This window comes from Ammodytes marinus, assembly GCF_949987685.1.
Source record: "Ammodytes marinus genome assembly, chromosome: 21".
NCBI classification, from domain to species: domain Eukaryota; kingdom Metazoa; phylum Chordata; class Actinopteri; order Uranoscopiformes; family Ammodytidae; genus Ammodytes; species Ammodytes marinus.
The window spans coordinates 575,303-589,606 of NC_137225.1; the positions used below are offsets into that span (position 1 = coordinate 575,303).

A 14,304-nucleotide genomic window follows, 5' to 3' on the forward strand; every position below is an offset into this window, starting at 1 on the left:
GTCAATTGTGGCCTGTGGAATGTTGGTCCACTCCTCTTCAATGGCTGTGCGAAGTTGCTGGATATTAGTGGGAAGTGGTGCACGCTGTCGTATATGCCGGTCAAGCACATCCCAAACATGCTCAATGGGTGATATGTCCGGTGAGTATGCTGGCCATGCAAGAACTGGGACATTTTCAGCTTCCAAGAATTGTGTACAGATCCTTGCAACATGGGGCCGTGCATTATCTTGCTGAAACGTGAGGTGATGTTCATGGATGTATGGCACAACAATGGGCCTCAGGATCTCCTCACGGTATCTCTGTGCATTCAAAATGCCATCAATAAAATGCACCTGTGTTCTTCGTCCATAACAGATGCCTGCCCATACCATAACCCCACCACCACCATGGGCCACTCGATCCACAACATTGACATCAGCAAAGCGCTCACCCACACGACGCCACACACGCTGTCTGCCATCTGCCCTGAACAATGTAAACCGAGATTCATCCGTGAAGAGAACACCTCTCCAACGTGCCACACGCCATCGAATGTGAGCATTTGCCCACTCAAGTCTGTTACGGAACCTGCTGGATGTGGAGGTCCTGGGCTGGTGTGGTTACACGTGGTCTGCGGTTGTGAGGCCGGTTGGATGTACTGCCATATTCTCTGAAACGCCTTTGGAGACGGCTTATGGTGGAGAAATGAACATTCAATGCACGAGCAACAGATCTGGTTGACATTCCTGCTGTCAGCATGCCAATTGCACGCTCCCTCAATGCTTGTGGCATCTGTGGCATTTTGCTGTGAGACAAAACTGCACATTTCAGGGTGGCCTTTTATTGTGGACAGTCTAAGGCACACCTGTGCACTAATCATGATGTCAGATCAGCATCTTGATGTGGCACACCTGTGAGGTGGGATGGATTATCTCAGCAAAGCAGAAGTGCTCACTATCACACATTTAGACAGATTTGTGAACAATGTTTGAGAGAAATGGTAATATTGTGTATCTGGAATGAATTTTAGATCTTTAAGTCCATCTCATGAAAAATGGGAGCAAAAACGAAAGTGTTTAGCGTTTATATTTTTGTTGAGTGTATAATTATAATACAATTGTTAGTTCATTTTGGTTTGTGAAAATCTAACCACCTAAACAAATAGTATCCCAATCTAATGCCTGATGTAGGCGTACGTATTTCAGAGAATTAAAATTATCATAAATACATGTAACCTATATGACGCTATTATTTAAGTAACACTTTTCACCCAGTTTAGAATTATTGTTATTTTAAATCTGACCCCGAGGGAACCCCAAAGGCTATACATTTAGACTTTATGGTAAAGTAAAATAAAATAAAATGTTTATCAATATCATATTGAGACCAGAGGGGTATACTACGAAGCAAACTCAACAGAGCCTGGCTCTCTTTTCTTTTTTTTTTTTTTAAAGATATTTTTTTGGGCATTTTTATCCTTTATTGATAGTGCAGAGAGACAGAGGTGAAATGGGGCAGAGAGGGGAGTGACATGCAGAGAACGACCGCGGGCGGGAATCGAACCCGGGTCTGCTGCTGGGCCCGGCCCGGGAGGGGGACGCCTTACCAACTGAGCTAAAGGCGCCCCCGTGGCTCTCTTTTCTTGATCTGTTTCAAGAGCTGACCGGTATCATAAAGGCGGTTATGAACTATGTTGAACGAGGGTTTCAGCTTCAGGCTCTGTGCGTGTCCCCATGAAAGGGGGCGTTGGATGCATCATTTGACTCCGCTTTTGCACAATATAGACTGATCTTGTGCCACTAACTTTACACAAACGGACTGATTGCAAGCAGTTGAGTAAAAAAAACAGAAAGAAGTGTGTCGCTGACTTCACTCAAGAGGAAAAGCTTGTCTTTTTGAATTTTCACAGAACAGCAGAAAACAGAGCGCTGAAAAAAATTCATACTACAAATAAGGAGAGGAAGTGGAATGCTGTCAGAAAATTACTGAATTGATTCATTTATTTTACTGATCGTTCTCGCGTAGCGTAATGTAAGATTATAAAGCAATTAAACGTTGAACTGAGCGGATTAAAACACTAAACCATTTAGCCTAATTGGTTTGCACTATGACTATGAATAGGCTACTTAATTAGCACTATAGGCCTACGCGCCCCACACACATCCTACCTCTACTGCGCGTCTACCTCGCGTCTGCGTCTGACTTTTGGTCACAGACTGTGAAATCAACGTAGAGCGAGCACACATCCAACCTCAGACGCACTGCTGAGGCGCGTCGGAGGCACGTCTGCAGCGACGCTCCCCTTCACCTCAGGAGGCTCGCCTATTTTTTTCTGAGAGCAGCGCGTCTCTCTCGCGTCTCTGTGCTTTAACTGATAGAGAAATACTCTGCTGACAGTCATACCAGCAGCATTCACTCTAGTTACACGTTTACCCGGTGTGTTTATTTCAAAATAAAACATCCCTCAGTCGTATACGCGAATAATCCCTTTATTTCACGATTTAATTGTGCAATCAAAATCCGAGGGATTTAAAACCTAATTTTCAATTAGTTCTGGCATTTCATTTTTGGATAAATGACACATATAGAGATCCAATATAGTGAAGAAATAAAAAAGATCATGATGAGCGCAACAGTTTTCCGTTGCTCTATCTGTGTCTACGGCCTTCTTCTTCCCCGACCACACCCCCCTCTCTCTCTCCCGTATAAATCAGTAAAGTGATTTTTGAAATACTCTGCTGAGAGTCATATTGACTTCATACTGGCAGCTTTCGCTGTAGTTTCACCATTTCCTGGTGTGTCCCCTTCAAAATAAAACTTCCAACAAGCAGCAGCAGCTGCTGAGACGTTGCATGTGTGTCCGAGAAAAGTCCGAGAGAGGCAGCAGTAAGGTAACGTGACGCGCTCCAGAGGTAGACGCAGGATGTGTGTGGGGCGCGCTATAGTCCCACACTTAAGAATGTCATTTAAGTCTGACACTGTCCCCAAATGAATAGCCTATGTGGAAAATCACTTTAGTTTTGGGCCACATCAAATCAAAATGAAGACCATTTTGATTTAATTTAATAGCCTTTTATTAGCATCTTACAATACCAATAAATCAAATAGCTTAAATACAAAACCTGTAGTCTGTATTCTTCAGACAAATATGAATCTACTGTGCAGAAGCTTAACCTGTGAGTCTGCAGCAGTCCTTATGACAGCTGTCACCTGTCACGTCTCAAACAGTTATTTCATAATGTCATCGCCCTCATCTTCCACTGATGTTCCAGTGATATTTGGATGTGATGCAGGCTACTGTAGGCCTAACCATGAAGAGAAACTGAAGGATTGTAGGCTATAGCGCCTTTCATATGGTAAACGTCATACTTTACTAATGAAAAGAAAGAAGCCCACAGTAAAATAATGCAACCTGTGATTTTGAAGTACGCTTCATTAACAGCCAGTGTGTCTAGATCGCAAGGTAAAATCATTTAAGGTGAGAGCATAGAGTAGCGCTGCATAGGGGAGAACGGGGTTATATGTCTCACGGGTTGGTTGTCACAATCGTTATATCTCAAAACCAGAAGACGCCGTCTGTGAAATTGTGGTATGTAAATATCCAGAATTGGGATCAGAGGTCACCTACATAGTCTTCCTTGGAGTTAGACTGCTGAATTTAAGGTGAGAGGACTTTTTGTGTTTTTTATGTCAAATTGAAAGTATTTAGCTCCTCGGTATATTTCTTCTAGGCTTTTACACAATGTGTTTATAACAAAACACTTGTTACCCTAAAAAGTGTGAAGGGTAAGCTATAGTTTAGATTGTTGTTAGCAAGCTATTTAGTTCTCAGGTGGTTGTAAACCTTGATGCTAGCAAGAAATTCAAGTTGGGGTTGGTCGTCACATTTTTTTGGGGGTTGGTTGTCACATGTTATGCAAAGGCTGCAGCCAGAAAAGGAACCCAATAACAAAATAAATTGTCAAGATGTATCCTCACTGACACCCCAGAGAAGGAAATAATAGAGCAGGAAAAGGCAGTTAGCGTGCAAAAGAAAAAAGGGCAAAAAAACAAAACAACCCAGTGCATCCCATACTAGACCAGCTGCCAAGGCTACTACACCCCAGTGCACTCCAATCCACCCCAGCTGGAGAAGAAGAAACAGAAAGTTATGTAGGCCTATATGTCAACTTTATTATTAATTAAACTTTCAAATTTAGTTCTGCTTTCTTGCCTTCTTTTTTATGATATTTTTGGGCATTTTTCATGCTTTATTGATAGAGACAGAGGTGAAATGGGGCAGAGAGGGGAGTGACATGCCGAGACCGACCGCAGGCATGAATTGAACCCGGGTCTGCTGCTGGGTCCCGGCCCGGCGGGGGGGGGGACGCCCTACTAACTGAGCTAAGGGCGCCCCTTTGCCTTCTTTTTAAGATTATTCCCATTAAGGTAACATTGTGACAAACAACCCCATAGTGTGTGACAACTGACCCCTTGATGGGGTTGGTTGTCACAATGTGTAAGGGTGTCTTTGATGATTAATTTCTTCTTTATTACAATAAGTTAGAAAAAGTGAGGGGTACACATTTCAAGCCAACACCTTGAGCTTCAATTTAATGTAGGAATGACTATTGAAAGATGCTTAGGTAATGAGCAATTCTCACTAGAGTAAAAAGTGTGCTTACTAGCCCCGGTCTCCCCTACAGTAGGCCTAGGCTATTTTACATTTTCTGCATCAATAACTGAATGCATGTGACAAAAAGCCGCAGCGCGATGTTACAGTTCACTCAGTTGTAAGCCAAATGTCACGTACGGCTTTGTTCCGTTCATTAACTTACTGATCAATACGTTTCCTGATTTAACGAGTTTACTCAGTGAGAATGTATCGCTCAGACAATATTGTCAGGTCCGCAGGATTTTCAAAGGTGTAGTTTCTTTAAAAGGGCAGTGCCGAAGAGCCGAATTTAAGCTCAAACTCGGAACAAAAACTGGTCGGAGCAGGTAAGCCGTGCAGCCTCTGTTACCAGTGATCTAGCCAGGTAAAAAAGAGCCACCTTTCGTGATACTGAAAACTCAAAGACTCAACAGCCGTTAATCTCGCTCCGTAGTACACCCATCAGGGGGCTGTTTCAAGAATAACTAGAACTGCAAGCAGTTGTGAACGGGGGCCAAGCCTCCCACGCGACTCGGGATCGGGCGTCATCGTCCGCGGCGCAGGCCCCTCGCTTCACGGAATCCGGGGATGTAAAGTTTTTGAATGTGGGATGTTTGGTTTGGGAGTTATAGACAAAAGGCAAAAAAATCGCAGAGAAAGATGCTCAAGTGTGTTTTTGGCGCCCCCTTTTGGAGCAATTTAAGGAAAAAGTAGAACCAACCTGAGAACTATAGGACAAACACATGTGTGAAGTTTGGTGTTAATAAGATGAATCGTTTTGGATTTAGGAGCAGTTTGGTACAAGGTAGCTAATGTGCAAATCTTTAAAGCGCTACCGTTTGGTCTTCCGACGGTCGTAGAAAGAATTCTTTATACAGCTTTTGCTCGTGGGAGTCGGTAGAGCATAATGCTTTTGGTTTCGTCCAAATCGGGCAAAAACTGTAGGAGGAGTGTGTTTTGGTGACTGACACAGTTTTTGCGATGTAGCGAAAAAAAATCCCATACGAAAATGGGCGTGGCCTATCTCAAGAGATGCAGCTGACTTGTGGGCATCTGTGGATATAAAGTTTTTGACTGTCGGACCTTCGTTGCGGAAGTTATAGCCCAAAACGCCTTTTCCTTTGTTGTAGCGCCACCTAGTGGCCGGGATGTCTGCGTACCAGGCACGGACCTGGATCAGCCATGCAAGTGGCATGTCCCAAGCCTTTACGGTTTGGGCTGCAGCACCACTTTTACGTAAGGAATAAGAAGAAGAAGAAGAAGAACTAGAACTGCAAGCAGTTTTGACCGGGGGCCAAGCCTCCGACGCAACTCGTCGTCAACCACCGCGCCGGCCGCTCACTTCACGGAATCTGTGGATGTAAAGTTTTTGACCGTGGGATGTTCGGTGTGGGAGTTGTATAGGTATCGCTGTTTATGGATGAATTTGGCAAAACTGCCACGGTGGAACGATGCAGCTCAATTCAGAGAACAAGTGGATGTCAAGTTTTTTAATGTGCGATGTTTGGTTGGAGAGTTATGAGCAAAAGCAGATTGTCAGCCTTGACAAAATGGCGGCCGGAGCTAATTGCACAATGTAATGTCAATGGACATGCTAGCTGAGATTAGCATTCCCGCCTTTTTTCTTTGATGGAAAAATAAAAAATCTAATTTTAGTAAAAAGTCCCTTACACATTAATATTTCTTGGCCATATTTTTTATATAGACTCGTGTATGCCCCTTGATGGTTTCCCGTGAGTTTCAAGAAAATTCCTCTGGCCAATTAGGAGATATAAAATTTCCTAATTTATGGCGCCCCCTTATGGCGAAATTTTCCAATTTTTTTATTGAACGCAATTAAGGGTAGCCCCAACATATGTCTAAAATTTGGACTTGATCCGATATATACTTTTGGATTTATGAATTTCTACGTAAAACGTAGCTAATAAACAAATATTTAAAACGCTACCGTTTCGTTATCGATGGTCGGATCAAAATTCTTTTCGAGTACTTTTTTCCGTGTGGGTCGGTGGATGTTCTGTGCAAAGTTTGGTGTCAATTGTCCAAAAAATGTGGGAGGAGTAGCGAAAAATAAGTTTTGCAGTTATTGCGATTTTGCAAAAAATCTATAATATCACAAATGGGCGTGGCCTATGCCAAATGATGCAGCTGACTCCAGTGCATCTGTGGATATAAAGTTTTTGACTGTGGGACGTTCGGTGTGGGAGTTATGACCCCAAACGCGTTTTCCTTCGTTGTAGCGCCACCTAGTGTCCGGCATGTCTGAATATTTTTGTATGCGTACACGGCCCGGACCTGGATCTAGTCATGCAATTGGCATGTCTGCACCCTTTACGGTTTGGGCTGTGCATGCAGTTTTAGGGAGGTAAGTATAACTAGAACTGCAAGCAGTTTTTACCGGGGGCCAAGCCTCCGACGCGACACGTCGCCAACCGCCGCGCCGGCCGCTCACTTCACAGAATCCGTGGATGTAAAGTTTTTGACCGTGGGATGTTCGGTGTGGGAGTTGTATAGGTGTCGCTGTTTATGGATGAATTAGGCAAAACTGCCACGGTGGAACGATGCAGCTCAATTCACAGAACAAGTGGATGTCAAGTTTTTTAATGTGCGATGTTTGGTTGGAGAGTTATGAGCAAAAGCAGATTGTCAGCCTTGACAAAATGGCGGCCGGAGCTAATTGCACAATGTAATGTCAATGGACATGCTAGCTGAGATTAGCATTCCCGCCTTTTTTCTTTGATGGGAAAAAAAAAATCGAATTTAATTAAAAAGTCCCTTACACATTAATATTTATTGGCCATATTTTTCATATAGACTCGTGTATGCCCCTTGATGGTTTCCCGTGAGTTTTAAGAAAATTCCTCTGGCCAATTAGGAGATATAAAATTTCCTAATTTATGGCGCCCCCTTATGGCGAAAATTTACGAATTTTTTATTGAATACAATTAAGGGTAGCCCCAACATATGTCTAACATTTGGACTTGATCCGACTTATGATTTTGGATTTATGAATATTAACGTACAAGGAAGTAACGGTTAGCTAATTTTCAAATATTCAAAGCGCTACCGTTTCGTCATCGAAGGTCGTATCAAAATTCTTTCAAATAACTTTTTTCCGTGTGGGTCGGTAGATGTTCTGTGCAAAGTCTGGTGTCAATTGTGCAAAAATTGTGGGAGGAGTAGCGAAAAGTCAGTTTTGCAGTTTTTGCGATATTGCGAAAAATGTTTCCATATGCAAATGGGCGTGGCCTATGCCAAAAGATGCAGCTGACTCCAGTGAATCTGTGGATATAAAGTTTTTGACTGTGGGACGTTCGGTGTGGGAGTTATGACCCCAAACACGTTTTCCTTCGTTGTAGCGCCACCTAGTGGCCGGCATGTCTGAATTTTTTTGTATGCTGAGAATTCACGGACCTGGATCTAGTCATGCAATTGGCATGTCTGCACCCTTTACGGTTTGGGCTGGGGACACAGTTCTAGCGGCGACAAATAATAAATAATAATCCTACAAAAACAATAGGGTTCCCTGTCGGCAGGGCTTGGAAACCGCGTTGCTCTGCAAAACGCGGTCCCTTGCCCTTCTCGGGCTTGGCCCCCTAAAAACAATAGGGTTCCCTGCCGGCAGGGCTTGGGAACCGCGTTGCTCTGCAAAACGCGGTCCCTTGCCCTTCTCGGGCTTGGCCCCCTAATAATAATAATCGCCACTAAAACAATAGGGTTCCCTGCCCCGCAGGGCTTGGGAACCGCGTTGCTGTGCAAAACGCGGTCCCAGCTCCTGCTCGGGCTTGGCCCCCTAATAATAATCGCCACTAAAACAATAGGGTTCCCTGCCCCGCAGGGCTTGGGAACCGCGTTGCTGTGCAAAACGCGGTCCCAGCTCCTGCTCGGGCTTGGCCCCCTAATAATAATCGCCACAAAAACAATAGGGTTCCCTGCCCCGCAGGGCTTGGGAACCGCGTTGCTTTGCATACAGCGGTCCCAGCTCCTGCTCGGGCTTGGCCCCCTAATAATCGCCACTAAAACAATAGGGTTCCCTGCCCCGCAGGGCTTGGGAACCGTGTTGCTTTGCATACAGCGGTCCCAGCTCCTGCTCGGGCTTGGCCCCCTAATAAAAGTCCCAACAAAAACAATAGGGTTCCCTTCCCAGCAGGGCTATGGAACCGCGTTGCTCTGCAAAACGCGGTCCCAGGCCCTTCTCGGGCTTGGCCCCCTAACAATAGGGTTCCCTGCCCAGCAGGGCTATGGAACCGCGTTGCTCTGCAAAACGCGGTCCCAGGCCCTTCTCGGGCTTGGCCCCCTAACAACTCTGGGTTATTGGTTTCAGAATGGCGAATCAACGTTGTGTCAGTCAACTCTGATTATGTTCTCTCTGGGTTTAGCCCGTGCATAAAGCCATTGTCAATTGATCGCTGATAACATGCTGCACCATGGAAACAGGAAAAACAAAGACATGATCTTCCCACTTCTCCACTCCTCCCACTGGAGTGAGAAATATGAACTAGAAAATCCCGCGGAATGTTATAAAAGAACAGTCCCTCCACCCCGGCGCAGACCGCCAGCCCTGCATCCGTGGCTAGGTTAGTGTTGCAGAGTCTGTTGCCGTAGTAACCGACTCTGAGCTGAGCCGGCTTCCTAAAACGGAAAACCCAGAGTTTCCACTTATTTTGGGAACATACTCAGAGGTGCCTCAACACCCGCTTCCTGAAACAGACCCCAGTTCTTGAAAATTAAGAATATTATTTTCCTGTTAATGTCCTTACGATTTGTGATACCTTTATCTTCCCAAGCTTTGTTAGGAAACGGTTTCCCCCCAGTTAAAAGGTGATTATTGTTCCCTATTGGAGAAGACCTTCACCATACACTTAATGCCCAGGCATCTTCGAAATACTTAAAGCATAATCATTAAAACCTTGACCGTAATACAGGCAACATTTTTTGGTACATAGGCTAAACCTATACGGAGGAAATCCTTTAACCGAACTGGTGCCATTCATTCTTGTTTCATATTCTTCCAAGATCAAACTTTATCTTCAATCACCCAATAGCTGAGACTTGTTATTACAAATTCCCATGTGATACAGTTTAAAATTAGAGCATGCCCAAGCCAATCCCCCATCTGATTTTTTGTATTGAAAAGCTGACCGTTTTACACTGGGTTGTTAACCATTCCAAATAGAGCATCTTAGTAACAAATCTAGTTTTTGCTATTAACCTGTTGGAGGTGATAGAGGGATCATTGAGCGATTAGGTAATATGTACATTTTAAGAACCAATATATGGGCTGGGACCGATGCTGACAGGTGTTTCCATCTTTTAATATCTTAATTTTTACAGAGTAATTTACTTTAGATGATAAGGAAGGACAAATTGTTGGCATTAATCAATGAAATTGGCAGATGGTTGGCACATACCAATAGGTCCTTAACAGGCTTAAGTATAACTGTAATCCGAGTTGTATTTAGAGCTCTGTGGGACATATATTATCAGTATGCTGAGATAATTCTGATGACATCCCTTGTTATTGCATCAATGTCTCATCCTTTTGGGTTTCATGGCTTACCATCTCTGATGTCAAGGCTGTCAGAGTAGCAGCTGGGATAGTCCTCCATATCCAGAGACAGGAGGATTACCTCTACAGTTGAGTCTGGAGAACGTATCAACCAGGTACACTCCTGATTAGGGGGGTAATTTTCAGGCCAAGCAGGAGAATAGAAGAAGCCGGGAGTCTCCCCTGTCATTAGCAATCCACCACATGCACCTGACACACAATAAAAAACAGTTAATTTTTTTTAACATATAATCATGATTGTAGAAACAAATATCAAGAAACTTACAGTCACAAGCAAGCAATTGACTTGATTTACTGTGGTTTTGCTTCAGAGTGAATTGGTACCCTCCTGTAACTCAGACTAAATATACATACTTCTTGATAAATACATAAATAAATGAATATATACTGTGTATATATATAGTATCTCACAAAAGTGAGTACACCCCTCACATTTCTTCAAATATTTCATTATATCTTTTCATGGGACAACAATGAAGAAATGGCACTTTGATACAAAGTAAATAAGTCAGTGTACAGCTTGTATAACAGTGTAAATTTACTGTGCCCTCAAAATAACTTGACACACAGCCATTAATGTCTAAACTGCTGGCAGCAGTTAAGCGAGTACACCCCTGAGTGAAAATGTCCATATTGGGCCCAAAGTGTCAATATTGTGTGTGGCCACCATTATTTTCCAGCACTGCCTGCCTCAGCTTCTTTAGCAAGGCAGTGGTCGTCTTGGAGGTGTGTTTGGGGTCGTTATCATGTTGCAATATTGCCCTACACACACACACACACACACACACACACTCACCGGCCACTTTATTAGGTACATTTGCTTGTTAAGACATATAACTAATCAGCCAATCAAATGTCAGCAACTCAATGCATTTAGGCATGTAGGGACAACTTATTGAGGTTGAAACCAAGCAACAGAATGGGGAAGAAAGGGGTTTTAAGTGACTTTGTACATGGCAATGTTGAGGGTGCCAGGAGGGCTGGTATGAGTATTTCAGAAACTGCCTATCTACTGGGATTTTCACTCAAAACCATCTCTAAAGTTTACAGAGAATGGTCCGTAAAAGAAAAAATATCCAGTGAGCGGCATTTGTGTGGACGTAAAATGCCTTGTTGGTGTCAGAGGTATGTGGAGGATGGGCATACTGGTTCAAGATGATAGAAAGGCAGCAGTAACTCAAATAACCAATCGTAGGGGCGCCCTTAGCTCAGTTGGTAGGGCGTCCCCCCATGGGCCTCGGCCAGCAGCGGACCCGGGTTCGATTCCAGCCCGTGGTCTATCTCTGCATGTCACTCCCCTCTCTGCCCCATTTCAACTCTGTCTCTACACTATCAATAAAGCATAAAAATGCCAAAAAAATCTATTTAAAACATTTAAAAAAAATAACCAATCGTTACAACCAGGGTATGCAGAATACCTCTCTGAACGCAAAGCACAACCAACCTTGAAGGAGATGGGCTACAGCAACAGAAGACCCCACCGGCTGCCAGTGGCCAGTGAGTGTATATACTGTATATTATTAAGTACACTTGTTCAATTGCTTGTAAAAACAAATAGCTAATCAGCCAATAATATGGCAGAAACTCAATGCATTTTGGCATTTAGACGTGGTCAAGACAACATGCAAACAAAGTTTGCATCAGAATGGGAAAGAAAGGGAATTTAGATGACTTTGAACGTGGCATGGTTGATGGTGCATTTCAGGATAGATCCATGCTTTCATGTTGTTTTCGCCAAATTCTGACCCTACACTCTAAACTTTGCAACTGAAATCGGGACTCATCAGACCAGGCAAGATTTTTCCAGTCTTCTATTGTCCAATTTTGGTGAGCCTGTGCGAATTGTAGCCTCAGTTTCCTGTTCTTAGCTGACAGGAGTGGCACCCGGTGGGGTCTTCTGTTGCTGTAGCCCATCTGCTTCAAGGTTGGTTGTGTTGTGCGTTCAGAGATGGTATTCTGCATACCCTGGTTGTAATGAGTGGTTATTTGAGTTACTGTTGCCTTTCTATCATCTCGAACCAGTCTGCCCATTCCCTCTTACCTCCGACATCAACAAGGCATTTTCGTCCACACAAATGCCGCTCACTTTATATTTTAATTTTTTTGACCATTCTCTGTAAACCCTAGAGATGGTTGTGAGTGAAAATCCCAGTAGATCATCAGTTTCTGAAAATACTCAGACCAGCCCTTCTGGCACTATCAACATTGCCATGTTCAAAGTCACTTAAACCCCCTTTCTTCCCCATTCCCCATGTTGCTCAGTTTTAACTTCAATACGTTGTCCTGTCCAGGTCTACATGCCTAAATGCATTTAGTTGCTGCCATGTGATTGGCTGATAAGTTATATGTGTTAACACGAAATTGAGCTGCTTTACCGAATAAAGTGGCCAGTGAGTGAGTATATATATATATATAGGGCTGTCAGTATGTATATTAGGGCTGTCAGTTTAACGCGTTATTAACGGCGTTAACGCAAAACCATTTTAACAGCGTTCATTTTTTGATCGCATGATTAATTGGCCTAGAAAACTTTGTAGTTTTTTCACATGCTGTTGCAACAACGAGTAATGTTCGAAACACTGCAACACCACAAACTATACATGTAGCTCGCAGTTAAATTACTCTTAATCCAAACGGACATTTCCTACAGTGTAACTTCACATTAAAATCATTTAACTGGCAAAACGGCTAAACGTCAAGTCAATTTTGACTTTTTATTTTGAAGCAGGAACCGGAACCTAGCGCTTCCTAGCCCCGCTGCGCTTCCTTCACTGGCAGTGTCTACCGTGTGTGACTCTGGGACTACGCGGTGAAAGAACAGAAAAGAAAGCCTGTCCTTTGCAATAGGACGACTTGTAACACTGCGCACAAACCGAAAGCTTAATTTAAGATAGTGGCAGCCGCGAGTCATTAATTTTTCGCTACGAAGGGCGACAGAAGCCTCGGCTGCAGCAGTGCCATAGTAACCACCGGCACACAGGCGTATAGTGCGCGAGTCTACACACAGTCTGAAATACGCATTGGAGGAACTACTCCCAAAGCATAGCACCAATTATAGTCTAGCAGCAAGTGCTCAAAAAAGGCTTTAGTTTTCGAGATACCCCTACCCGAGGTAGAACAAACCTCAACAATGATTTTTTTTTATCTTTAGAATGTCCTGTTCATGAAATTGATTCTTGAGCACTTTTATCTTTGGGCGAAATGTGTTTTTTTGGTTATTCTTTAGAACTACCCCAGTCCCTCAAAAAGAACCAAATTAGGCCATTCCGAATAGGGGATATGTGACAAAAAAGCCCATAACTTGGGAATGCTCACTCTTTTCTTCATCAGATTTGCTGAGGTACTGACCAGGTGTCTGTCCCACATCGCCAACAAGTTAGAATGTAATTTACCAAAACATTTATTGAAATAGAGTCCTGTATACAGAGCTTTAGTTTAGGCGGAAATGGTACTTTTGTGGTGATAGGAAAAGAGGGTTCCTTTACTTTTCTCTCAAATATCACCAAAACATAAATCCCTGCCAAATATACCATTTATGTGTTGTCTAGGATGCTATTGAACAATAACCAGTGGTTGTATGAAGATATATATTACACTTCAATTTCTAATGAGATTTTTCTAGAAGTACTCCTCCAGTGAAATAGCCATATTAGGACATTCCGAATAGCCTATAGTCCAGCAGATATGTGAATGCATTGTGCTTTTTATGATACAAACATGAGCTTTGGCACACTGTTAGAGCATGCCCTAAGGAAGATTTTTAGCTATAGGGTCATCGCCAATTTTTCCTATGGCCCCCACGGTGGCCATTTCTAAAAATGTACTTATAGTACCAGTAGCTTGGGTTGTAGAGCACCTAGAATCTTGATTATGGTGTCTAATCCTACATTTTCAATGATGGAAAAGGCAGTGGTGCTATTTAAAACATGCTAGAAAGTACCCAACTTCATATATCTGGCATTCAGGGAACAAAATTGTGGTAAAACCTTCAAATATTAGCGGAGTTATGCATATTTTCATGAATTACAGAATCAGCTCATATTGTAAGCATATAAGGTCAGCATACAACTAAAGTAAATATATTTTTCAAAGCCTGAACAATACATCAGTTTAGCCTGTTTG

The 14,304-nt window shown here is 43.2% G+C and overlaps 1 protein-coding gene across 1 annotated transcript in view; it reads right to left on the bottom strand.

The window, feature by feature from the left end:
• cubn (cubilin (intrinsic factor-cobalamin receptor)) overlaps positions 1 to 14,304 on the bottom strand; it is a gene marked incomplete at both ends in the record, with an annotated part of 365,190 nt that overhangs the window by 143,754 nt on the left and 207,132 nt on the right. The window contains one exon of the mRNA XM_080049812.1: positions 10,174 to 10,371. Coding sequence (XP_079905938.1) covers positions 10,174 to 10,371 — 198 coding nt within the window. The remainder of the gene's footprint in view (positions 1 to 10,173; positions 10,372 to 14,304) is intronic.